The 24,551-nt window shown below is 45.1% G+C and overlaps 1 protein-coding gene across 4 annotated transcripts in view; it reads right to left on the bottom strand.

The window, feature by feature from the left end:
• Positions 1–24,551, bottom strand: part of Agtpbp1 (ATP/GTP binding protein 1) — a 118,099-nt gene that overhangs the window by 9,006 nt on the left and 84,542 nt on the right. For all 4 annotated transcript variants that reach the window (XM_032885005.1, XM_032885002.1, XM_032885003.1 and 1 more), the window contains 8 exons: positions 24,294–24,381; positions 19,180–19,324; positions 17,494–17,647; positions 16,384–16,564; positions 15,332–15,461; positions 7,907–8,038; positions 2,666–2,842; positions 268–428 (listed from right to left, as the gene is read on the bottom strand). In XM_032885005.1, the coding sequence (XP_032740896.1) occupies positions 268–428; positions 2,666–2,842; positions 7,907–8,038; positions 15,332–15,461; positions 16,384–16,564; positions 17,494–17,647; positions 19,180–19,324; positions 24,294–24,381 (1,168 nt within the window). The remainder of the gene's footprint in view (positions 1–267; positions 429–2,665; positions 2,843–7,906; positions 8,039–15,331; positions 15,462–16,383; positions 16,565–17,493; positions 17,648–19,179; positions 19,325–24,293; positions 24,382–24,551) is intronic.

The raw sequence follows: 24,551 nt of genomic DNA, 5'->3' as shown, positions 1-24,551 counted from the left end.
TCCCCACTGCTAGGTTGTTGTTGTGTTGTTGTTAAAAGTGAATTATTACAGTTACTAAAAGTAAGGTTCAGAGAGGAAGGTCCTCTCCCTGCAATGCTGTTTGAACGTCCAGCATTCCAATCAGAACCCAGAGTCAGACCTGTAACCTGGGCATGCTAACTGTAAGCGCGCTCTTCACTGTCAGGAGCATTGTACTCCATGACGATGGCGTGACAGCTTACTAGCGGGAAGCACCTAGGGAAAAAGAAAGAAAGAAGAGTGTCCTACCTAGTTACTTTACAGCTTGATTCAATTAAGTCATTTTCAAAGTCAAGCAGGTTGGAGGGCAGATTGTACTCCAATGGAGAAGTCAGTCTTTTCAAACGCAATAAACCAACACAAAATTTTGCTCCCATTTCTTCCAGTTCTCGAGTCCCAATCTGTAAACCCTAGAAATAAAGGAAACACAGACTCTCAGAGCCTTCGCTGTCCTCAGATGCAGCTTATTGCAGTCATGGCTGAGACAAGGACAAGAACATCTACACGTTTGAAACGCAGCTACGGAAGTGGGTGCTGGTGACCTGAGCCACTCTGAAGGACGGTCACTCACTGCAGTTCTTAGAGACAGGGCCTTGACATGTCCCCTAACCAGCCTTTTACACACACGCTCGCGCGCGCACACACACACACACATGCACGCACATGCACACACATACACACGCACACGCTCGCGGGAGCACACACACACACTCTACGAGCTACGATACCTAAAGCCTAGACTCAGTTATGACTTCTGAAGACTCCCTACTCTGATAAAATACCCACTCCCACTCAGCAGGATGCAGGTCACCTTTTGCTGACAATCTGAGGGGATACGATCAGTGAGCACTGAATTTTCTGACTGAATTCCTCTTGCTCATGTGTGAAGCTGCACCCAACAGCCTTGAGTCAGGACTGCATTCAGAACACTGCCTCAGACCCGCATGCACAGTATCCTCCTGTGCGCCACGTTGCATGAGCGTGTTTACAGATCACACGTCCCCTTTAACTGCTTCTCACATACGCAGCATAAGCTGATCAGACATTAAATGTCACCATAAAACCACAAGTACTGGTTGTGAACTACATGGGTTATCATTTATTCTCCAGATACAAAGATGAACCTCCCTCTTAAACAACTCAAGGCCTTACTCCGCCAGAGCCGCAGGAGTCGAGGGCTCTGCAGCAGAGCCTAGTAAGGCTGGGCTCCACGATGACTCCTGAGGACCCAGCCCGAGGCTGGGCTCCATGATGACACCTGAGGACCCAGCCCGAGGCTGGGCTCCACGATGACGCCTGAGGACCCAGCCTGAGGCTGGGCTCCATGATGACTCCTGAGGACCCAGCCCGAGGCTGGGCTCCACGATGACGCCTGAGGACCCAGCCTGAGGCTGGGCTCCACGATGACTCCTGAGGACCCAGCCTGAGGGATTCCACTGCTTCTGGAAACCAGACACAGCTAGCATGGCTGGCACTCTACCCATAAACCACCTGTCTTCCCATCAAACATTTAAAAACCCTAGCTTAGGAAGAAACATTTCTCTCTGTAGAGTTTTAAATCAATGAGAATTTTACTAACTAAATCACATAAAAAAAGAAATGGATATTTACATGGTGCCCATTTTCTCTTTAAAAGTTTGTGTATTTATACATTATAAACAAACATGTCTGCTGGGATGGCTCAGTGAATACGGGCACTTGCCACCACACCTGATCACCTGGGTTCAATTCCTGGGACCCACTTGCTGGGAGAAGAAAACGGATACCCACATACTGTCCCTCTGGCCTCCAAGTGTCTGTCTCTCCCTCTCCCTCCCCCTCTCCCCCAACTCCCCCCAACACACACACTCACACACAGAGAGACATACAGACAGAGAAAGACACACAGACACACAATCTCAAAAATTGGTTTTATGTATCAAAACATGTTTTAGTTTTTTAAATTTGCCTCTTTCAATGGCCAAATGCTACATCTGTGTGTGCTTCAGTGAGATCTTGTCAAGGGAATACAGTGGATAGTAACAGAGCAGTGGTTCTCAGCCTGTGGGCTACCACCCCTCTCGAGGTCAAATGACCCTTCCACAGGGGTGACCTAAGACTATCAGAAAAGATACATTACAATTCATAACAGTAGCAAAATTACAAAGTAGCAACAAAAGACACTTTAGGGTTGGGGAATTACTATAACACTGAAACTGTATTAAAGGGCGCAGCCTTAGGAAGGCTGAGAGCACTGTAATAAAAGAAGATGTCCCACATATCTGCTTTCTGGCATCCATACAAATACAAGGAAGCAGCCTTCATTCCCACACAAAACCTCACTGGTAATCCTGTGCCACTCCATCCTGTTATTGCACGTTACATGGTTAGCTCAGTAAGAAAAACCCACATTTAACAACCACTGGAAAGTCAGGAGAGCATATCTGAGGGGAAACATGAGGTATCTTTACTGCTAAAGGCCTGGGGCTGGAGAGTGGTTCTGAGCTCACAGTGCTCTTGCAGAGGACTGTGCTCAGTTCCTGACACTCGTGCACAGGCGGCACGGCTGACAACTGCGGAGACTACAACTCCACAGCCTCCCGTGTCACTGCACACTCCTACACGAACATGTAAGTTTGAAAACAGCTAACACCACCAAATGGTTTACCTTGTATCTACCCTGATCGCAGCCACATAAAGTACTCTCCATGGTATAGCTCCTTTGAACTCCAATTTCCCGCCACACAACAACCCGAGCTGTGGACTCTTTGGATTTTTCGACCACAAAGCTACAGCTGCTCATGCAGAACGCCGGAGCGATGTGGCTCAGAATCTTAGGCAAAGTCTGTGAAGATAAAATGGCCCGGGTTATTCATCCAAACACTGCTCTATTCCGAAGTAGCTGTGCCCCTCCCCCACTCCAGCATTTTACTAATTTAGACTTTTCTGCTGTCCCAAACAGTAGCAAGCGATGTACAAAGCATACATTCTATAAGCAAGCGATGTACAAAGTATACATTCTATAAACATTTACACAAAGCCTGGTTACTGAGAGAAGAAGGGAACTAAAGAGAGGCTCCTCTGGGGTTAGGAGCGCTGCTCATGCAGAGGACCTGAGTTCACTCCCAGACCCACACTGGTTATTGTGTGAAGTGAAGCTCCAGAGGATTGGACACTCCCTGCTGCCTCCGGTGGGAACACACGTGCACATATACAGACTCACACACAGACACACACATGCAGAGTCACACATAGCAAATAATAAATAAGCACATAAAATATGAAGGAAGGATTTTTCCTATTCGAAAACAAATTATCCCAGGAAAGGCCAGCTGGTTTAACATGAAATGGCAATGGCCTCTAGACTGACAGACAGAAGGCAGACAGAGCCAGTACAACCAATGAAGTCATAACCACAGCAGGAACAATATTTTTCTAACTTAAAATTATTCTCGGGGTTGGGGATTTAGCTCAGTGGTAGAGCGCTTGCCTAGGAAGCGCAAGGCCCTGGGTTGGTCCCCAGCTCCAAAAAAAAAAAAAAAAAAAAAAAAAATTATTCTCAACTTTACCTAAAAATGTAAACACCTAAGCAAACCCTGAAAAACTGTCACGCACAGACAAAAATGTCTGTGCCCAGAGAACCGATCCCACAGATGCCAATGTGGCCCATATATCTGCAGTGACCCAGATAGGGACAGTAATGCAGGAAACACACTGCACTCTGCAGAGGGTCCGGGAGCAGAACCAGAGCACTGCGACCACTGGACGGGGCTGGCCACCAGTGACATCAGTGACACTGGCTCAGCTGCTCATCAAGGACAGGACAATGACCTGGGGCTGCTTTCATCAGCTGAATTAAACAGGGAAGCAGCTTTAAAACTCAACGGGTTGGGGTTGGGGATTTAGCTCAGTGGTAGAGCGCTTGCCTAGCAAGCACAAGGCCCTGGGTTCAGTCCCCAGCTCGGGAGGAAACAACTCAACAGGGCTGAGAATGCAGGTTAGGAGGGCCTGAGTTCTAATCCAATGCCATCGAAAAGAAAAAAAAAAACCCAATAAATATCATTTTTAAATAGTTCAAAAGAGAAAAAAACAAAAAATCTTTTGTTAGGCATATAATGAGTTCTTATTTTTAAAACAGTAATAATTAGATGAGCCATAAACATGAACAAGAGTATTTCCAAGGGACAGTGTGATGAGTAAACACAGAAGCACACTTCACGTCCAACTGCCACTGCATGAAGTAACATGACCAGGCTCTGTTTCCTCAGGAGAAATTCTGCAGTACAGAGGGTGTGCACACACACAGAGCCGCAGTACAGAGGGTGTGCACACACACAGATGCTGCGGTACAGAGGGTGTGCACACACAGATGCTGCAGTAGAGAGGGTGTGCACACACAGATGCTGCAGTACAGAGGGTGTGCACACACAGATGCTGCAGTACAGAGGGTGTGCACACACACAGATGCTGAGGTACAGAGGGTGTGCACACACACAGATGCCGAGGTACAGAGGGTGTGCACACACAGATGCTGCAGTACAGAGGGTGTGCACACACAGATGCCGAAGTACAGAGGGTGTGCACACACAGATGCTGAGGTACAAAGAATGTGCACAGAGAGCAGCACTGCTCATGGCATTTTGAGCATCAACTGGTATCATCTATATTGTGGGGAGTTTGGCCACACTATTCAAATGACCACCGGTAAGAGACTACTCAAAAAATACAGGTAGGTGTTCTGTTATAGTAAAACTAAACTGCACAGAATTTTGTTTAATTGATAAAAATAATGGAGATAAATTTAAATATGATGGCCTGAAAAGATGGTAGGCAAACATCAGGGTGCTGTGCAGTTAAAAGATGGAGAAATGGCACCGTGGTTAAGGTATTTCCTGCCTCTGCCAAACCTGCATTTGGCACCTTAAGTCTGCACCTTAGCACCTGCATGGGGGCTCACAACAGGCTACAAGCTGTCTCTCCAGGCCCTGGAGCATAATCTCAGGATTTCATATTTTGAAAAAAGAAGGCAGCATAAAGAAATAAAACCGCCTCTAATACCAGTGAAGGAGCACTGCAGACTCTATGGTGTCCGATGTATCAGCGTGCAGTGAGCGGTCATGGTCTTAGGTGACTCAGAGTTCTATTAGAGTAGGCCACGTTAAATAAATGTGCCCGAGGAACTCAGGGTTTTCCAGAGACCCAGGGATGACTTCTAGCATCCACTGACACTTCAGACACACATAAACACTCACAGGTACACACATGTATGAAGATAAATAGAACTACTACAATTCCTACGCTAAACAGAAGAAATATAGTGTGAATATGAAACCTGCTTTCACTTAAGTGACTAAGAATTTCCTCAGTAAGGGGACGTTACAAGGAGGGGATGTTACAGTAAAGGGACGCTGTATGCAAAGGTCCTACCCACTGCCTTCTGTCTAATTTTCCAGCCTCTGTGGCCTCTTGCTAGTCACATTCAAATGCTGTTTCCCTAGATCTAAATTAAGTAGTCCCTACCGCACCCCTACCCCTGAGTTCCTCGGGCACATTTACTTAACGTGGCCTACTCTAACAGAACTCCGAGCTACCTAAGACCACGACTGCTCACTGCACGCTGATACATCGGACACCATAGAGTCTGCAGTGCTCCTTCAGTGGTATCAGAGGACACCATAGAGTCTGCACTGCTCCTTCACTGGTATCAGAGGACACCATAGTCTGCAGTGCTCCTCACTGGTATCAGAGGACACCATAGAGTCTGCAGTGCTCCTCCACTGGTATCAGAGGACACCATAGAGTCTGCAGTGCTCCTTCAGTGGTATCAGAGGACACCATAGAGTCTGCAGTGCTCCTTCACTGGTATCAGAGGACACCATAGTCTGCAGTGCTCCTTCACTGGTATCAGAGGACACCATAGTCTGCAGTGCTCCTCACTGGTATCAGAGGACACCATAGTCTGCACTGGCTCCTCACTGGTATCAGAGGGACACCATAGAGTCTGCAGTGCCCTCACTGGTATCAGAGGACACCATAGAGTCTGCAGTGCTCCTTCACTGGTATCAGAGGACACCATAGAGTCTGCAGTGCTCCTTCACAGGTATCAGAGGACACCATAGAGTCTGCAGTGCTCCTCACTGGTATCAGAGGACACCATAGTCTGCAGTGCTCCTCACTGGTATCAGAGGACACCATAGAGTCTGCAGTGCTCCTCACTGGTATCAGAGGACACCATAGAGTCTGCAGTGCTCCTCACTGGTATCAGAGGACACCATAAAGTCTGCACTGCTCCTTCACTGGTATCAGAGGACACCATAGTCTGCACCGCTCCTCACTGGTATCAGAGGACACCATAGAGTCTGCAGTGCTCCTTCACTGGTATCAGAGGACACCATAGAGTCTGCACTGCTCCTTCACTGGTATCAGAGGACACCATAGAGTCTGCACTGCTCCTTCACTGGTATCAGAGGACACCATAGTCTGCACCGCTCCTCACTGGTATCAGAGGACACCATAGAGTCTGCAGTGCTCCTTCACTGGTATCAGAGGACACCATAGAGTCTGCAGTGCTCCTTCACTGGTATCAGAGGACACCATAGAGTCTGCAGTGCTCCTTCACTGGTATCAGAGGACACCATAGTCTGCAGTGCTCCTTCACTGGTATCAGAGGACACCACAGTCTGCAGTGCTCCTTCACTGGTATCAGAGGTGGCTTCTCTTGGATTCATGTCCTTATGCTGCCTTTTTCAGAATAAGAAATCCTGAGACATCTGCCAGGGCCTGGAGAGACAGCTCGGCAGTTAAGAGCACTTAAGAATTTGCTGTCCTTTCAGAGGACCTGAGTTTAGTTCCCAGTACCCACACAGCAGTTCCCAACTGTCTGTAACTCCAGTTTCAGGGTTTCTGATGCTTAACCTCGGCAGGCACTGCACACAAACTGTGCACGGTCACACCCGCAGGTAAAACATCCACACAGAAACCTTTTACAAATATTTTTAAAAAACTATCACCCAGTAGGCCTCCTGGACAGGTCACTACGAGGCGACTGTCGGATACTTTCAGTGTCTGACATCAGCTTACATCACATCACGGTACTGAGAGCAAAGAGGGAATATGCATTTTGATATGTAACCCTTTTTAGAAGGACCATAAAACTCATAGCAATTTCTCTTGAGAGAATTAGTAATTTCCTACAGGCAATCAATGATCTACTTGGAGACAGCAGACACGTGGGGGAAGAATTCTTAACCCCAACTGCAATTAGACTCAGAAGTGTTAAGGCTGAAACAAGTAAATTATTTCACCTATGTAAAGAAATTTTATTAAGAAACTAAGACGCAGCCAAATGGACAAACAGGGCCATGGATACAAAGGCCCTTCAGCATTCTCACACTTAATCCAGGTCCACACTACTCTGATGACTCAAACCTCAGCATAACCTACAAATGAATGTCCTAGAATTCACGAGGGAAAGAAACAGAAGAGACAAACCAAAGACCCACAAACAACAGAAACCCACCCAGAAACAACGTTTTAAGGAATAAGAGACGAGTGTCAAAATTCACCATTAAAGTGGTGTGGCCCAGAGAGAAAGAGTTGACTGACTGCAGGGACCAAAACCCATCCCCACACCAGCACACATGAGCTCAGAACGCACACGTCAACCCCAGCACAGAAGACACCCACACAACTGGTATCCACGGGCAAAAGAAGGTTACAGTTACATGGCTGTCCCAAACACAAAAAGCTGTCCAGACAGAGCGCAAAGACCAAAATGAAAGCAAAGCTTAAAGCAAAAGCTCTGGAGCAGAAATGAAAAGAAGTAAACGTCACGGGCGACCAACTCACGTGCACGAACGTTTCGTACGGCTTACATGCACTTCAAATTCAAATGCTCGTGAGAAATTACCCTGTATCCCATGTCTTCCACAACATCGCAGGAGGCCGTGTTGTCATGGGTGTGCCACACTGTCTCTTTGATGCTGCAGCCATACATGAACACATTCTTTTTCCGAGAGTGGCCATGGTAATCACAGTACACCTTAAAGAGATCATACATTTTAACAGTTAAAGCCTTGGATCCACACATAGCATATCTCGAAAGGCACATTCTGACGGCTTCCAGGATGCTCACACAGCAGGCTGAGCAGGCTGAGGGATGCTAGCCCCACTCTGTGAGTTCTAAACTCATAGTTTCATTCCATGTCCGAAATAACCTTTCCTGTAAGCAGTTACGAGTTTCTGCATTCGAGGTTGTAAAAGAATGCTGTACCGTGGTTTTTACTGTAGTAACTTTAGGATGAATTAAAACAAACCTCTTTGCCAAAATAAAAATTTGAATCTTCATATTCATATATTATCAAATAAATGCAGATAATATCAAGTCAATCAAGTTGTCTCTTTTAGTCATTTTATTTAAAAGATCCGTCAATTTAATAAGAATTAAATCCCCATTTGGGGAAGGATTTATAATTAAGGTTCGAATTAATAAATCCTCAAAGGTGAAAATGGTAAATCTCAAAGCTCTGCTAGTCCTACCTCCTCCTCAACATTTAAAATACAACATGTGATTCTATCTCAGTTGTACAGATACAGCCATTACAGCCTCAAACGGCTGTTAAAATAGGTAAAAGAACATGAAAATGCTTTCATGAGAAAAGTTCAAACTTCTAAATAAAATAAGAGCATCGTTTTTAAAATAAAATAGCATGTTAATTTTACTCCTCCATTTTCCTCTTCCTGAATGCAAGATTAGAGAATTTAGACACTAATGTAAAAACAGGTACATTCTAATCAAAACTGATGAGGATGGACACATGTATAAAGCTCCCGGTGTGTTGGCGCTGTGCCCTGGGGCCTGGGTTTCACAGGAACATATACTGTTGCCTTTGTGCTGGCACACAGCAGGTTAAAGTCTGAAGCACATAGCCTACCATCGAGACTCATAAACAGGAAGGAAAAGGTTAATACAAATTCCAAGCAAAAGAACACATTATTAACTTAACACTGTTATAACCATTAGAAAAGGTAACAGACAAGATTATGACATTAACAGTCGGCTTTTATAATCAGAAACTAACATATAAGGTACTAAATCACAGGATTCCAGGAAGATTAAGGCTAGAGACTACCTATGTGTGAGCCCATAAGACAGAGACAGGACCTCACAGAGACGCCCCTGGAAACCTACAAAGTATATGAGGGAAAGAGCAGAAAAGATGTGAGAAGCAGAGAGCAAAAGAAACACATACAGGAAACAGTCCCTGGCGGGCTGAGGATGCATAAGTGCCTGCAAATGAAAACCTGGTGGATCTGCCCTCAGGGTATACCCATGGTTCTCAACCCTCAAATCCAGGCACGGGATGTGGTGAGATGATGATTCCTTTGGCAAACAGGTCAATGGTGGCTACAAATAACATGTCACATGTCACAACAAGAGATTCTATTCCTGGACCTGAGTGCAACAACCAGTCCCAAGCGAGAAAGGAAAAGAGGATGTGTGGACAGAAGGAGGTATAATGGATGGCTATGCACACAGGAGCGGGATGTACATCACTGTGTGTACACAGGAACAGGATGCACATACATCACTGTGTGTACACAGGAACGGGATGCACATACATCACTGTGTGTACACAGGAACAGCATGCACATACATCACTGTGTGTACACAGGAGCGGGATGCACATACATCACTGTGTGTACACAGGAACAGGATGCACATACTTCACTGTGTGTACACAGGAACAGGATGCACATACATCACTGTGTGTACACAGGAACGGGATGCACATACATCACTGTGTGTACACAGGAGCAAGATGCAAATACATCACTGTGTGTACACAGGAACGGGATGCACATACTTCACTGTGTGTACACAGGAGCAAGATGCACATACATCACTGTGTGTACACAGGAACAGGATGCACATACTTCACTGTGTGTACACAGGAACAGCATGCACATACATCACTGTGTGTACACAGGAGCGGGATGCACATACATCACTGTGTGTACACAGGAGCGGGATGCACATACATCACTGTGTGTACACAGGAGCGGGATGCACATACATCACTGTGTGTACACAGGAACAGGATGCACATACTTCACTGTGTGTACACAGGAACAGGATGCACATACATCACTGTGTGTACACAGGAGCGGGATGCACATACATCACTGTGTGTACACAGGAACGGGATGCACATACTTCACTGTGTGTACACAGGAGCGGGATGCACATACATCACTGTGTGTACACAGAACAGCATGCACATATTTCACTACCTTTAACTGGTTTCACTGCTGGTCCCATCCACGGGCCCTCTCATCTGGCTTCTCCCCACTGGGCAGGGCGCTCGTCTGCCATCCTCTCTACGCTCTGCAGCGCTGACTTCAACTCATGTGTTTCCTATTGCCGTCTTACACTTACCTACTTTTGATTTTTTTTTTTTTTTTGGTTCTTTTTTTTTTTTCGAGCTGGGGATCAACCCAGGGCCTTGCACTTCCTAGGCAAGCGCTCTACCACTGAGCTAAATCCCCAACCCCCCTACTTTTGATTTTTAATTTTCTTGTAACTGAGACCCCCCCTCCCTTTTCCTTTATCTTTCTAATCTATTGCTAATTTTCACTCTCTGCCTCTTTCTTGTCTGTAACCTCGCTTCTTTCTCCTCTTTGCCCATCCGTTCCTTCTACTAGTTCATTCATTTACTCTTTCCAGTCTTAGACTAAATAAGTTCGTCTCAATGGACAAGACTGGGGATTCAGCCTTCAAGGGTAAAATGCTCAATAAAAGAATCCCCACCCCCAAAACCAGAAGACACATCCAAACCAACAGATCGCAAAATGCAACAGAAAAACCCAACAAGAAAACACTTGCAACAGGACTCCTTGAAAAGACTGCAGCTCCTGCAGGCCTGAGGTCAGAGATACTGGACATGCCGAAGGCCAGGTGAAGAGTCCAAATGCTGGTAAAAGAGGGCAGAGTTCAGCCCGTGACCTGGAGAAGAACGTCTGCCACACAGAGGACAGTGAGCCAGACCAGTGAGAAAGCCAGCAGCATGCCCAAGAAAGTCAGGAAGAAAACAGAGATTTAGGGGAAATGCTATGCTAAAAATGAAAGGCTCAGTGAGTCAAGTAAGAAGCGCAGTGGAAAGCGCCTCTAGCAGACTGGACAGAGAGTAAGCAAGCATGGAGGACAGAGAGCACGGCTCACACAGTACAGTGCTTGAGCTTCAGTGGGACAAAGATCAGCATGAGCTCCATCATCAACAACGGGAACATGGTCCCCTGCATGGTCTGCAGGGGATGGGAGACACTGACACACACACTCAGGCATAAAGAATCTTTTCAGTGGAATTAGAGTGGAATTCCCAAACTTTGGGAAATTGACTTTAAAACACAAGAGGCATTTGGAGCCCCAAACATACATGAACAGAGACTCTCCCCAGTACTTATGCTCAGGCAAGACTCTGACAACACCATGCAGTCACATGGTAAGAGCAGTAAGGAAAGCACCCACTCACCTTCAGAAACCAGACAGAAACCCTGGAAGATCAGCCAGTCTTACCAGCAACCCTGTGATACATTTAAAACCCTAAAAGCAAGTGCCAAGCACGACTGCTCTGTGCGGAAAAGCTATCTTTGTTAAAGTGAGGGGTAAACAAAGATGTTTATGACCAGCACAAACCAAGCAGCTCATGACCACAAGACAACACAAGGCAACACTCACTAGACAGAGGAAAAGATGGTGTTGCAATCGTGAGAACAAGGAAGAGGACACTGCACGGCAGGAGAGATGAGAAGTCTTCATTTCTAGCACAGCAGCCAGCCAACTCCACATGGCAGGAGAGAGTACAGCAGAAATATTAATCCAAACAACTGGGGTGGGGGGACAGCAAAATTATAGCAACTAATTAAATATCTCATCAACAACCTGAAATGTAAACGCCCTCAGCCCACCAATGCAGAGGAAGAGCAGCTGGCAGGATTAAGAGAGACGGAAGACAGACAATCCTGTGGATTCTGACGAAACAAAGAATCCTATTCCAGCTGGAAAACCTGGAAGAAATGGACACATTCTGGGACACCCGGGACCTAACAAAATTACCCCAAGAAGATACATACAACCTAAACAGAATTACAACAGAGACTGAAGCAGTAATTTAAAAGCAACGCAGACTGGATAATTCACTGCCAATTCTACCAAACCTTCACAGAGCTCATACAATCCTCCAAAACAAAGAGGCAGGAAGACAGCCACCCTCAATCTAGAAAGCCCCAGCCCCACCACACCAAACAAGTACAAACTCCTGGAGGCCCATTTCCCAGATGAATACACTTGCAAACTGATCGATAAAAGCCTTACAGAACAAATGCAAGACCATGCTATGACCGGCCACCATGACTGAGCTGGTCTCACCCTGTGCTGGCTGTTGAATGCACGTGAGTCAGTAAGAGGCAAAAGGGACTTGGGGACAGAAGTTACGCAGAAAAGGCCTTGAAGAGGTTGAACTTCCCTGCACAAAGTTGAAAGGAACTGGGACTAGCAACACCATTGGCTGTATAAAACAAGCCTGCAGTCAAGAACACACTAAGGAAGGGGAACTGAGAGCATTTCCTCCAAAATCTGGAACAAGGCAAGGGTGCTCACTCTCTCCAATGGTGCTCAGGGCTTTAGCTGAAATAATAAAAAAGAGAAAGAAACATTACAAGAGTAGGAAAAGAAATCAAAATGTTCCTATTTGCAAAATAAAGACAGAACCAGAAATGCCCTCCTGTATTGGAGGATCCCAAAGTCAGTAGAAAACTCTTAAGACCTTGAGACTCTCAGCAGTCAATGCACACAACACCAGCACAGGCCTCAGCAGCCGATCTGGGTGTCAATAAAGAATTTGTCAAGAGAACGAGAAAGAAACTACTCCACTCATATTTATGTCAAGAATAAATAGATGCCTGGGCATAAACTGACCAAGGAGCTGAAAGCCTCTGCGTGAGGACGTGAGAGACCATGAAAAGTGACAAGAGCGTCCACACGGGGCTGACAGAGTTAACACTGAGAACACAGAGCGCCAAGGCAGTCTACGGGGTCTAGGCACCCCCAGTCTTCAGAGGAACAAGACAATCCTAAAATCATATGGAAACACAAACCGACCCTCGACACTCAAGCAGACCCTTAGCGGAAAGGCAAAGCAGTGTGGCACAGGCATACAAAGTGAAGACTTGAGCCACGCGAGTCACAGCCAGAGGAAAACACACGCTGGAGAAGAGACAGCTGTTGCGGTCTTCGAGCACAGTCCCCATAGGCTAATGTAGTACAATTCTTGGTCCCCAGCTGGTAGAGCTGTTTGGGAAATATTAAGAGGTGTGGCCTTATTGAAGGAGGTGTCGCTGGAGGTGCGCTTTGAGGTCAAGCCCACACCATTCCCAATTAGCGCTCTGCCTAATGATTGTCCCAAGATGCCATCTCTAGCTACCACTCCAGAGCCATGTCTGTCTGCCTGCTGTCACGATCTTCATGCCCCACATAAACTACCTTCTAAAGATGGTCCCCATCATGATGTTATTACAGCAATAGAAAAGTAGCCAAAACAAGGGCCTTCTTAACAATGGTCTGGACAGCCTGGGTCTCCACATCTGGACACAAATCTACATCTCACAGCTGACACAGAATCCACCAAACACATTAAAGATCTTAAGCTTTTACGAAAAGCACCTCAAGAAGCAGGAATAGGCAAGTCTTTTCTGAAGAGAACTCAAGTAGCACAGGAAATAATTCCAATTAGCAAATGGGATTACACAGAATTACAGTAGCTGCATGACACAGGAAACGACCCCTGACAGCCCTCCACTAGCATTAGCTGCTCTGCTGAGAAGGCCTGGGCTCAGCTCCCAGCTCCCACACTGGGCTGCTTACAACCACCTGCAGCTCTAGTTCCAAGGGCCCCGTGCCCTTGTCAGACATGCTCAGGCACATGCACCTATGTGTCACACGTTCACACAGACACATACGGCTTTATTCTTGAAAATATGTTAAGAATTATTTCATTTAATAAATCTGGAGATTTCCTACACACACACACTCTCTCTCTCTCTCTCACACACACTCACACTCACACACTCACACGCACACATACACGCACACACACGCATCAGGTGTGGGCCTGCTGCCTGCCAAGACCAGCAGACGTTGGATGCCCCAGAACTGGAGTTACAGAATACTTTGAGCAGCCATGAGTGTGCTGGCAATCAAAGTGGACGCTCTAAAGATCGGACGTGTTTTTAACCACTGAGCCAGATCTCCAGCCCCACATCTTCTCTTTGTGCTTTTGTTTTGGTTGTTTGGGGGGTTTTTGGAGGTTGGGGGGGCAATATTTGCCAACTACACATCCAAGGATTAATATGTAAACACTATAAATAATTTTAATAAAATACTAAAAAAAACAAAGCCCACTCAATAAATAGTATAATGAACCCCAAATAAATAATTCTCAAAGAAGAAGTAGAAATGCCTGATGAATCCCTGAAGAGCAGTCTGGGGACGCAGATGGCACAGGGAGCAAAACAATTCTGTAAGTCACCCTGACTGCCACGTCTGTACTGTGGACAGGTACACCATCCTACACACATTCAAAGGTAAAGAAATAAATGTAATTTTGTTGGTTTTTTTCAGAAAGTATTTGGCATCCTTAGCCACCAGGGAAATGTAAACCAAAGGGGCCCTGGGACTTATCTCACCCACCCAGAATAGCTGCCATTCAGAACCAAATACCACGTGCTGTGCACAAGAGGAGCACTGCTCACTGCCCAGAAATACAAATGTGTGCAGTAGCTACGGACAGCAGCACGGACATTCCTCAAACTAAAAACGCTAAAATTAGAGCTGCCGTGTGATCCAACCCAACAGCTCTAACACAGCACACCTGGATGAGGAGTTTCCATTATAGAAAATCATTACAGTAAATGCAATCAACCAAATTCTGGTATATATACATGTATATGCATGGAACCTAGATTTAGAACTGTGTTTATAGATGTGTAACTAATTTATACACATATGCAGGTCACAAAACTAGAAAGGGAGATGGCACGTAGATAATGAGATAGCAGAACAGGGGACCCATTGAGGGAGATCAGAGCTCTAACCAGCTAGGGGTGGGAGCAACACGGATGGGAAAGGCAATGGGCAGAGACACCAAGGAGAATATGAAGATTCATGATGAGGAATGTCACTTTGCATACTAATATAAAAAGATCACTTAAAATATACTAAGTCATTGATCGGCAAATACACATGTGTGTACAAAGGCAAACAAACACGGCCACATACCAGAGGTAAGCGCTTCACTGCAGCCAGGTACTGGAGTAGCCCCTTCGCGTGGTAAATCGTGGGGTGTAACTCTGGGTTTGGACTTTGCCACTGTCTGTTCAAATCCTCTCCACTTAAGGAGCAGCGGTGACTAAAAGACACACAGACACACAGACACACACACACACACACAAAGACAGAGAGACAAAAGTAAGAATTCAAGGAAATACAGATGGGGCCCAAATGAACACATTGTTTTCATTAAGGGAACTTGTATCCATCATGCCCAACTGAACACACATTGTATTCATTAAGTAAACTTGTATCCATCGTTTGCTACATGGAAAATCTTATGTCACATTATGTAACAATGGTGATTTCAAATTTAAAATCAACTTTTGTAAGTTGTAAAATCAGTGTCAATTCTGGGCTTCTCTTCTGTACTGTATAAAATGTATTAATAGGTCCATTCTCTCAGGAGTAAATAGGAACCACTCACTATACTAACTCTGTGTGCTAGTGCATTAGTTGTCTTGTACACTCACTATGTGAGAAAGGCAAATACATGAAAATTATGGAGTCTGGAAGAAGTGTAAACACACTCTCCTTTCCTCACAGGACCTAGGCACTAGTGTTGTCAAGCACCACAGTCTACAGCCACACCATCAACAAAGGAAGCAGGACGTGTGTGCTAGGAGCTCAACTCAACGAAGATTTTATAAAGTAGCATTCCCATGGAATCCTACCGCTAACACATGCATTTAAAAGTTTGATGTGGGGGATGGGGATTTAGCTCAGTGGTAGAGCGCCTGCCTAGCAAGCACAAGGCCCTGGGTTCAGTCCTCAGCTCCGGAAAAATAAATAAATAAATAAATAAATAAATAAATAAATAAATAAATAAATAAATAAATAAATAAATAAAAGTTTGATGTGTTACCCACCAAAAACTTGTTTTTTTCCTAGAAAAAAAACCATCAAACCCATTGTTTGAATTGACTTGAACACTATTAAATCAAATTAAATGCAGCCACCGTACCAACCTATGACACGCCTATAACCACTGCATAACTTACTTTCCATTGATGACACCGTCTGGATTGAGCATGGGAACAATTTTAAAAATGTAAGCCTCCCGCAAGCTCTGGGCGGTCGGGCTATTGCTCATGAGGTACTCCAGCGTTCCTTTCATGACCCAGCTTGCATTGGTTTCTCCAGGATGCACCCGAGCAGACAAGAAAATGTAAGGGCGAGTTCCTAAAGTGCACACAAAAGCTCGAGTGAAATGACCGGCTATGAGAACTGGGAATGGTGCTTCACTTGGGGCTCTGGACCTCCTTGGTTGTGAGTCCCAGAGGAAAGTTACTAAGCACACAGAGCATGCACACTCTGCACTAGCCCTGCAGAGAGAACAACAGAAGCTGCATGTAAGCTGCCAGGCACAGGAGTCTGCACTGTGGACAAAGGCACAGCACAGGGACCACTGGGTTACTTTCTACCGATTGACGTAACTTGAAAAGGATTAGTTCTTGAGGGTAAACATTGTTTTACAAAGAACAGCATCTGAGAAAAATTTAAAACATAAAACTGTGTTTGATAAACTCATGGACAAAAGGAAAATATTCGTGTAAATCGGTACAAAGGACAGCACAGAGGAGCGTGTGATACAGAATCCACAGAGCAGTCACTGTGCATCTACAGAGTCAGCAAACACCACACACCACTCCACCCCACGCCCACCCCACAGTACTGCTCACACTCCTGCGCGTGCACACTCACTCTCGCTCGCTCTCGTTCTCTCTCTCTCTTGCTCTCTCTTGCTCTCTTTCTCTATATATATTTTTTCAAAAGCTGAACTGTGTTGTTTGCACTACCTCAGCAATTCTAAACTTTAAATAGTTGAGAAAAACAGAAGTTATTTAGTGCTAGCTATCAAAATATTTGAACTCTAAAAATACTAGTGTCTTTTAGCTTCAGCATGATTTCTAGAAATAAGAACTAAAAAATATGCCTATCAAAGGAATCCTGAGTAGACAACTGAGGCACAGAGGTGTCCACGGCTAGACACAGGACCAAGACGAGACTCCAAATCTACTCATGGCTGCTCTGACGACCGCTGTGAAATACACAGGAAGCAAACACAAGCGAGGATGTGTGCCGTTTTGAGAGAGAGACAACAGACTTACTGAATTGACAGATATGCTCATAGTAACTGGACTCTGGCATTGCTGTTATGGTCACCAAAGGACAGCTGTTCCCAGACAAGGTCTCACACAACACATCTTTTCGAAAGTAGATTTGCTGAGGATTGTGCGCTGATTCCAATTTTTGAAGATGCATCTTGACAAAAATTTAAAAGCAAAGCATATGATCATTTAAAACTCCCTGTTGATGCATAAAATAATGTACCTAAAGCCCCACAGAACAGAAGTGCATCTGACTCTGGAAACTTACCTAGAACCATCAGTGCCAAACACATATTACCATCAACATGTCAGCAACGGGAGAAAGGCAGCACCCGCTACTTACACAACACACCAGCAGGTTTACCCTACGTGGAATCAATATTCTAAATAAGTTCATATAAATTCAGCTAAGGCTTTGCTGCCAATCTGAGCTGGGAAAAAAGCATTTGGTTTTCGAAGAACTTCAAATTTTGAACTTATAACTAAGATCACATTAATCACAAGCTAAAATTACAAGCCACGAATTATGAACAATTTCTTCTAGTTCTAGGTGTGTGTGTGTGTGTGTGTGTATTTGTTATTTGTGTGTATATGTGTGTGTGTATATATATGTGTGTGCGTTGTATATGTATGTGTGTGTGTATATATGTGTGTGTGTGTGTGTGTGTATGTGTGTGTGTGCACATGGTATTTACATTGTTCAGTGAGTCTTAATGACCATGTCATGGGCTGAAACTCAGCCTGGTCTTTCCTCTCTAGCCTGTAGGCTACACCTCCCTTCTGCTCGAGCTGCCCCAGTCTCCTTCCTGTCAGATCTGATCACCCTTCTGTCCCTCCCACAGCTGGCCACCTACTCACTCTCTTCAGTTCACTTAGCTTTATACAATGCAAACATTCACAATGTCACAGCTCTCTCACACACACTCTGAGGAGCTGGAGTCTCGGGTACAGAATTAACTTGGTTCTTATGACTAAGCATTAATTTTCCTACAGAAAATTTCAAAATAATTCAAAATACTGTTTTCAGTATTTTGCTGAAATACTGCTGTTGTAAGATTTCCCTACTTGGTTCTATAAGATCAATATTTACATTTATTTATATTTATATTACAGTGCTTTTAGTTAAGCAAACTGAAATCTCAGTTAAAATTTGCTCACAGAAAGTTGAAGAAGTATCAGCTTCTACATGTGATATGTGCAATGTGTAAATTTTCCTTCCTAGGTGTTTTCTACATTCTTTTTCATTTGTGGAAGCATAGGAGCACACCCATGTGCACGCACCCGTGTGAGTACAAGTGAAGACAAAGCTGACATACGTGTTAGCTGCTTCCCTACCTCTCCTCTTTCTCTTTCCTGAGGTGAGGCGTCTCAGTGAACCTGAGCCAAGGCCCCGGGACAGTGGGGTTCAGGGACTCCCTGACCACCTCTGGCTTTGCTCTGTGGGTGCTACAGTTGTACAGTGGGGTCCCCGCTCTTGTGGCGCCAGCACTTTAGTGTCTGAGTGTCCCTGGCTCTCAGAGCTTTTACTCCAGCATCTCCTACTGTAACGTTTCCAGCAAGTACTACATCCCTACTGACGTACATCCTGCATTCTACCAACACACGTAAGCAGAAGCAAAGTTCACTGGTTGCCTGATACTCACTCAATACAAACGGACATCACAAGTTTATGCCAGGCTCTCTCACCTGCAGAGTTGAGTATGTGTATGGGTAGTGATAGGCAAAGTAGCACACATCATCTTTATGCGGGAAGACCACGGTGAAGGTGATCGTGTAGTAGGACTTCCCCTTCTGTCCACCCGCAGCCACGGAACTTCTCGAGAAGTGATTTCTGTGATCGAAAAGCATAAAGAACTTATTTTCCATGCAGAGACGTTCTGATTTCATGTGCTAATCTTATTAAGTAGAATTTCAGAGAGAGAAAGGAAAAGCGATCCCAGTGGATATTTAGTTTAACTGAGCTGTCTTATTCAATAGACACAGTGTCCATTACTTCCCTATTGCCATCATAAGAGACACCATGACCAAGATGATTTACAGAAGCACGGGTTTACTTGGGGCTTGACAGTTTCAGGTTCCATCCTGCTCTAACCATCATAGCAGGCAGCATAGCATCTGGCAGGCAGGCAGGCAGGCAGGAAAGCATGGTGCTGAAGTCATAGCTCAGAGTTAATGTCTCAGTGCACCAGTATGAGGCAGACACAGAGCATACTGGAGGTGGAGTGGGCTCTGAAACTTCAAAGCCACACATTTCCTCCAACAAGGCCACACCCCCTAATCCTTCCCAAACAAGTCCACCAACTAGGGACCAAGAGTTCAAACACATGACCCAACGGGCCACCATCTGGCAGCACGGCTCTTCTCTAGACTGAGAGTACTGGAAGCTCACTCTTACTCTCTCCCTTGGTGATTCGTGGCATCCGTTTACCTCATCCACGATAGCTCCCTCCATCAGTTAACAGGCTGAGGACCACATTCATGGTAGCTGGATCATGCAAGCCACAGCACTTGGCACTTTACCATAATTCATGTTAAGATTAAAAGAGAAAACTTGCCAGGAAGGCTGCTGGTCCTCATGCGCCCTGGTGTGGCAGGAGGGAAACCTGCAGCATTACAGATGCTGTGCTCTTGCCAAAATCAACCTAAGCCTGACTGTGCTTTCACAACCGCTGACTCACAGTGTGCACCATCTCACTAAGACACATCTGTTAACAGCCAAGATGCAGTCAGCAAAAGACAGGCTTAAAACGCCTGCATGAGAGAGAAGCCAGTTTAACCAGCAGAGGAATGGGAAACCTACCGATAGGCACTTAAGAAACACTTTAACATAGAGTAAGTGTGACTGTGATGAGCATGGAGGTCAGTAGTAGCCAACGGACATTTTTAACACGGAATACTTTCAAGGGTGTGTTTTTTCTAAAACCTTTTTGTTCTTTTCTGCTAATAGTTCTTCTACAAGTAAATCACATTTTCCAGGCTTTTATACTTAAAAAAAAAGAAAGAAAGAAAGAAAGAAAGAAAAAAAGAAAGAAAGAAAGAAAGAAAGAAAGAAAGAAAGAAAGAAAGAAAGAAAGAAAGAAAGAAAGAAAGAAGCAACGTGTGCTCTTTCAAAAAACCTAATGGCAAAAACAGGCACCAAGCAACATTCATATTGCCCCAGGGAAATCTGAACGCTGAGTAGATTATGGTAAGGGATTTTCTTAATTTTCCTGGTGTATGGTAATGGCAGGGTGGTTAGATGATCTTAAGGGGTCTTTATGCTTTAGACATAAGTATTTCTGTACGAAATCTGGTGTCTGACAGCCACTTTCAAAAACTCAGCATGTGGGCCACTAGCCGTGGACAAAGGCTCCTTCTGCCAAAGCTGGCAACCTGAATTCAATACCCAGAACCGCACCCTAGAGGAAAGAACCAAACACCAAAGCTGTTCTTTGACCTCCACACGAAAGCAGTGGCACCCGCCTCCCACCACCAGCCCCACAACATGAATAAATAAAGAAATGCTAAGGAACTTTCACAAGTCAACATGGAGGCAGGGAGCTCTGAGATGCACATGCAGAAATGACCACGAGACAGGAACTGTTCATCGTGGGCAGCAAGCACCTGGGACAACATCCTGTCACAGCTTTTAAAAGTCCTTCAGTATTGCTGATATAGGCACTTAAAGACACTGTCAATTTCATTTATAAAGCTCTAAAAACTCTTGAAAAACAGGGCTTACAGATTCAAACTAGTCTTCATTAATTTCATCACTACATCTTGAATGGGCAGATAATGGCAAGAGCTAAGGACTAAGAAACATACAAAACTGTTTCTTCTCTGCGTTGGCGCTAACTGAAGAGGTACGTATGTATGTATGCCTGTAGTGAGAGTCAGTTTCTTTAAAACCCAGTTATGTTATGGGAATGTGCGTGCTTGAATCCCAGGTGCTGGACAAGAGGCTGCTTCACAGCAGATGATTGTGATTTGCCTGGTATACTAGGCAGGGTGTGATTTTTGCCAGCTGCAGATCGTTTAATTCTGGAGACTCTGGGAAGAGTTATAAATGCGAAAACTCCAAGAGGGTCTGGGAGGAGGCCGTGGCCCCCCTGCTGCTTCTGTTGCATTTTATCAAATGGTCGTGAGAAACAAGACCAAGAAACTGGATATTCTGAAGACAAACCCTGGACTTGCCTCCAAGGAACTCAAGCCCCTAATCAGTAGGAAGAAGCCTAGAGCGGTCTATGTCACTTTCCCCCTCTAACCTTTCTCTCCTACCTAGTGCTGGGTGTTGAAGGATTGGGATAGAATAAGGGTTGAAAGGGAAGTAGAATTATACGAAACCAATAAAATAGTAAAAAAATATATGCCAACATACGCTATCATACATGTTCCATGGAAGTTGCAGGCTATAAACAAACGAGACACACACATTGAGAGAAGACAACTATGTTCTATTATAACTAACACAACGGTCTCCAATCCTGAGTATCAGACTTCTGGGAAGCAACCACAACGCATACAACATAAAAAATAGCCAACGAAGGAATGCTAAGTTGCACTGAATTCCAGTTAGGTCTGAACAGCCAGACAAAAAAGCAAAACCTCCTGATAGCACTCTTTACACAGAACAGAACTTAACTATGCTATGGCCACGCACATTGCAATGTGAAAAGGATGGAGACATACATAGAGAAACATGGGTGTTTTGATATTAATTACCTCAGCACTTTTTCCAAAACTGTGCCCACCACTGCAAAGGTCAGCACTGGGCCACTGCGACATTCTTGGACAGAACAGGTGACCCAAGGCTGTCATTACAAACCTTACAAGCACTGTCAAGTGGAGCTCGGGACACTATTTCCTGTCTCTGCTTCTTATTTATGTGCTGCTGATTTAGCTAACAAACATGGAGGGTGGAACCTTCCTGAGATGAAGCCCATTTCTTTCCTAGGAAATAACAGAGTTTAAGATCTAGATTTTTCCAGAAGGAACGTCAACTATAAGGTTGGTTTAAATTCTAGACATCATCTTCTGGCAAAGCTACAAGGACAAGGCATCAGTGCTAGGTACGGACAGCATTAGGGATCAAAATCCACTTTACAGGAAAGTGAAGACTAACAGGACAGAAAGTGGCAGTCAAAAGGGAGAAACACCACAACAGAAATTAGACACATACAAACTCCTGTGTGCCTGATGGGAAATATCATTAAGAAATGAATTTTAAAAACTAAAAATTTTAAAATCTATTTCTATTTTGGGAGAGAGAGGTTACGAGAGCAGAGATAAAGGAACAGGGAGATGAGTGGGATTGAGGTACATGGTACCAACAAAAAGTTAAGAACTAAAATGGTCAGTGTAGACGCAGGTTTTCAAACAGGAGCACTTCTATCTGCATTCACGTTCAAACAGCAACCACAAGGAACTGAAGTCTGAGTCAAACAGGCCTAAGCTGTCAGGTGCAGCTCACAGCAAGTGATGTGCTCTCAGGGTAAAAGTGCACATTCCACGGTTTCCATTTTAGGAGATTAACCTTAAAGTATGTGTGCATTAGGGAAGTATTTCTGAAAAGACGGCAGCACACTACAGTCGTGGGCCTTCTCTCAAGGGAAGGTCTGACCTACTTACACAACCACCTTTGCAGTCCTGAGGTAGTAACCACACCTTCTAGCCTTCTGGGCACAGAAGCGCACAGAAGCCACCAGCAAGAGCTCCCAGGCTCCAGCACAAGCTTGTCAAGGTCAAGACAGACAGAGGTCATGAGGAAAACCGGTGGTGGGGGGATGAGGGTGGACTGCGGCCAACCATGTGGGTGGGAGACACGCACCCTGCTCCTAATGGACTGTGCAGGAGGGAGATAAGCATTATAAAACATTTTACATATAGAATTAGAGTAAAACAGGAAGCAAGGACTAAGACTTGTAAGCCCTTACAGGTAAAGCTGTAGTCATCAACAGGCTTCTAAGTCATACAGCACCTACCCTCCCACACAGGCTCAGGCCACTTCAGAAGAAGGGGAGGAAGAGTCTACAGTCCAGACTGAAACACTGAATTCTGGATTCAACAGGACAGCCGGGCTCATGAACTCAGAGCAGCTGAGACTGCCTGCAGGCACCAGGTTCACAAGTCTCCAACTGGGGACTCTATGGACAGGTGATGGCTTCTTTAATAGTGTGGCCCCTTTGTAGGTCAACCATCCTCCAATGGATGTCCCCACACACACAGGCAGCACAAATTAGTCTCCATATGTTATTTTACAAAGGGGACAGGGGGAGAGTAAAAGGAGGAAGAGGCAAAGTATTGGGGGTTGGGGAGACAGGAGTGGAGCTGAGCTAGAGGCAGGGGTGGGGGCTGAGTAAAGTCTAAATACGCTGTATGAGTTTCCAAAGAGACAATAAAAATGAAAACACCATCACTAAAGTAAGGAGGAGAGAAGAGCATTTATTTGGCTTACATGTCCACAGCACTGTCCATCTCTGAAGGAAGTTAGGACAGGAACCTGGGGACAGGAGCTGACACAGAAGCCATGAAGGGTGCTGCTTACTGGGTCCCAGGGCTTGCTCAGCCTGCTTTCTTATAGACTCCAACCCAGGCATGGCTCCGCCCACATCAGGTGGCTCCGCCCACATCAGGTGGCCCCTCCCACATCAGATCACTAGTTAAGAAAATAATCTGCAGGCTTGCCTACAGTCCAGTTTCTTACTGGCGGCTCCTTCTCTTCTGACTAGCCAGCATACATACTAAGTGTGCTTTCGCTCTTACCCTGAAACAGACGGGAAGCAGCCCTCCCTCTGTGGACAGACTTCTGTAAGAATACTCACTTGTAGTAACAAATGTCAGTACCCATACGGATCCACCACGGCCTGGCATTTAGTGCTTCCTGAACTGAATACATAAGTGGCTGCATACCTTTGAAAGAAGAGGAAAGGAAAGAGAATTCTTTTCAGAATTGATGTAAAAATGAATCCTGCCTTCTAGAAAGCACAAAAATTTCAGGAAAACTGAGGTATACCGCAATTTATTATTTCAGGATGTATCAGAGAAGTTTGAGTAATTTCTTAAATTATAATCAATATCCC

Source organism: Rattus rattus, chromosome 14 (genome assembly GCF_011064425.1).
Source record: "Rattus rattus isolate New Zealand chromosome 14, Rrattus_CSIRO_v1, whole genome shotgun sequence".
Classification (NCBI taxonomy): domain Eukaryota; kingdom Metazoa; phylum Chordata; class Mammalia; order Rodentia; family Muridae; genus Rattus; species Rattus rattus.
This window is presented reverse-complemented; position numbering and strand designations above follow the sequence as displayed.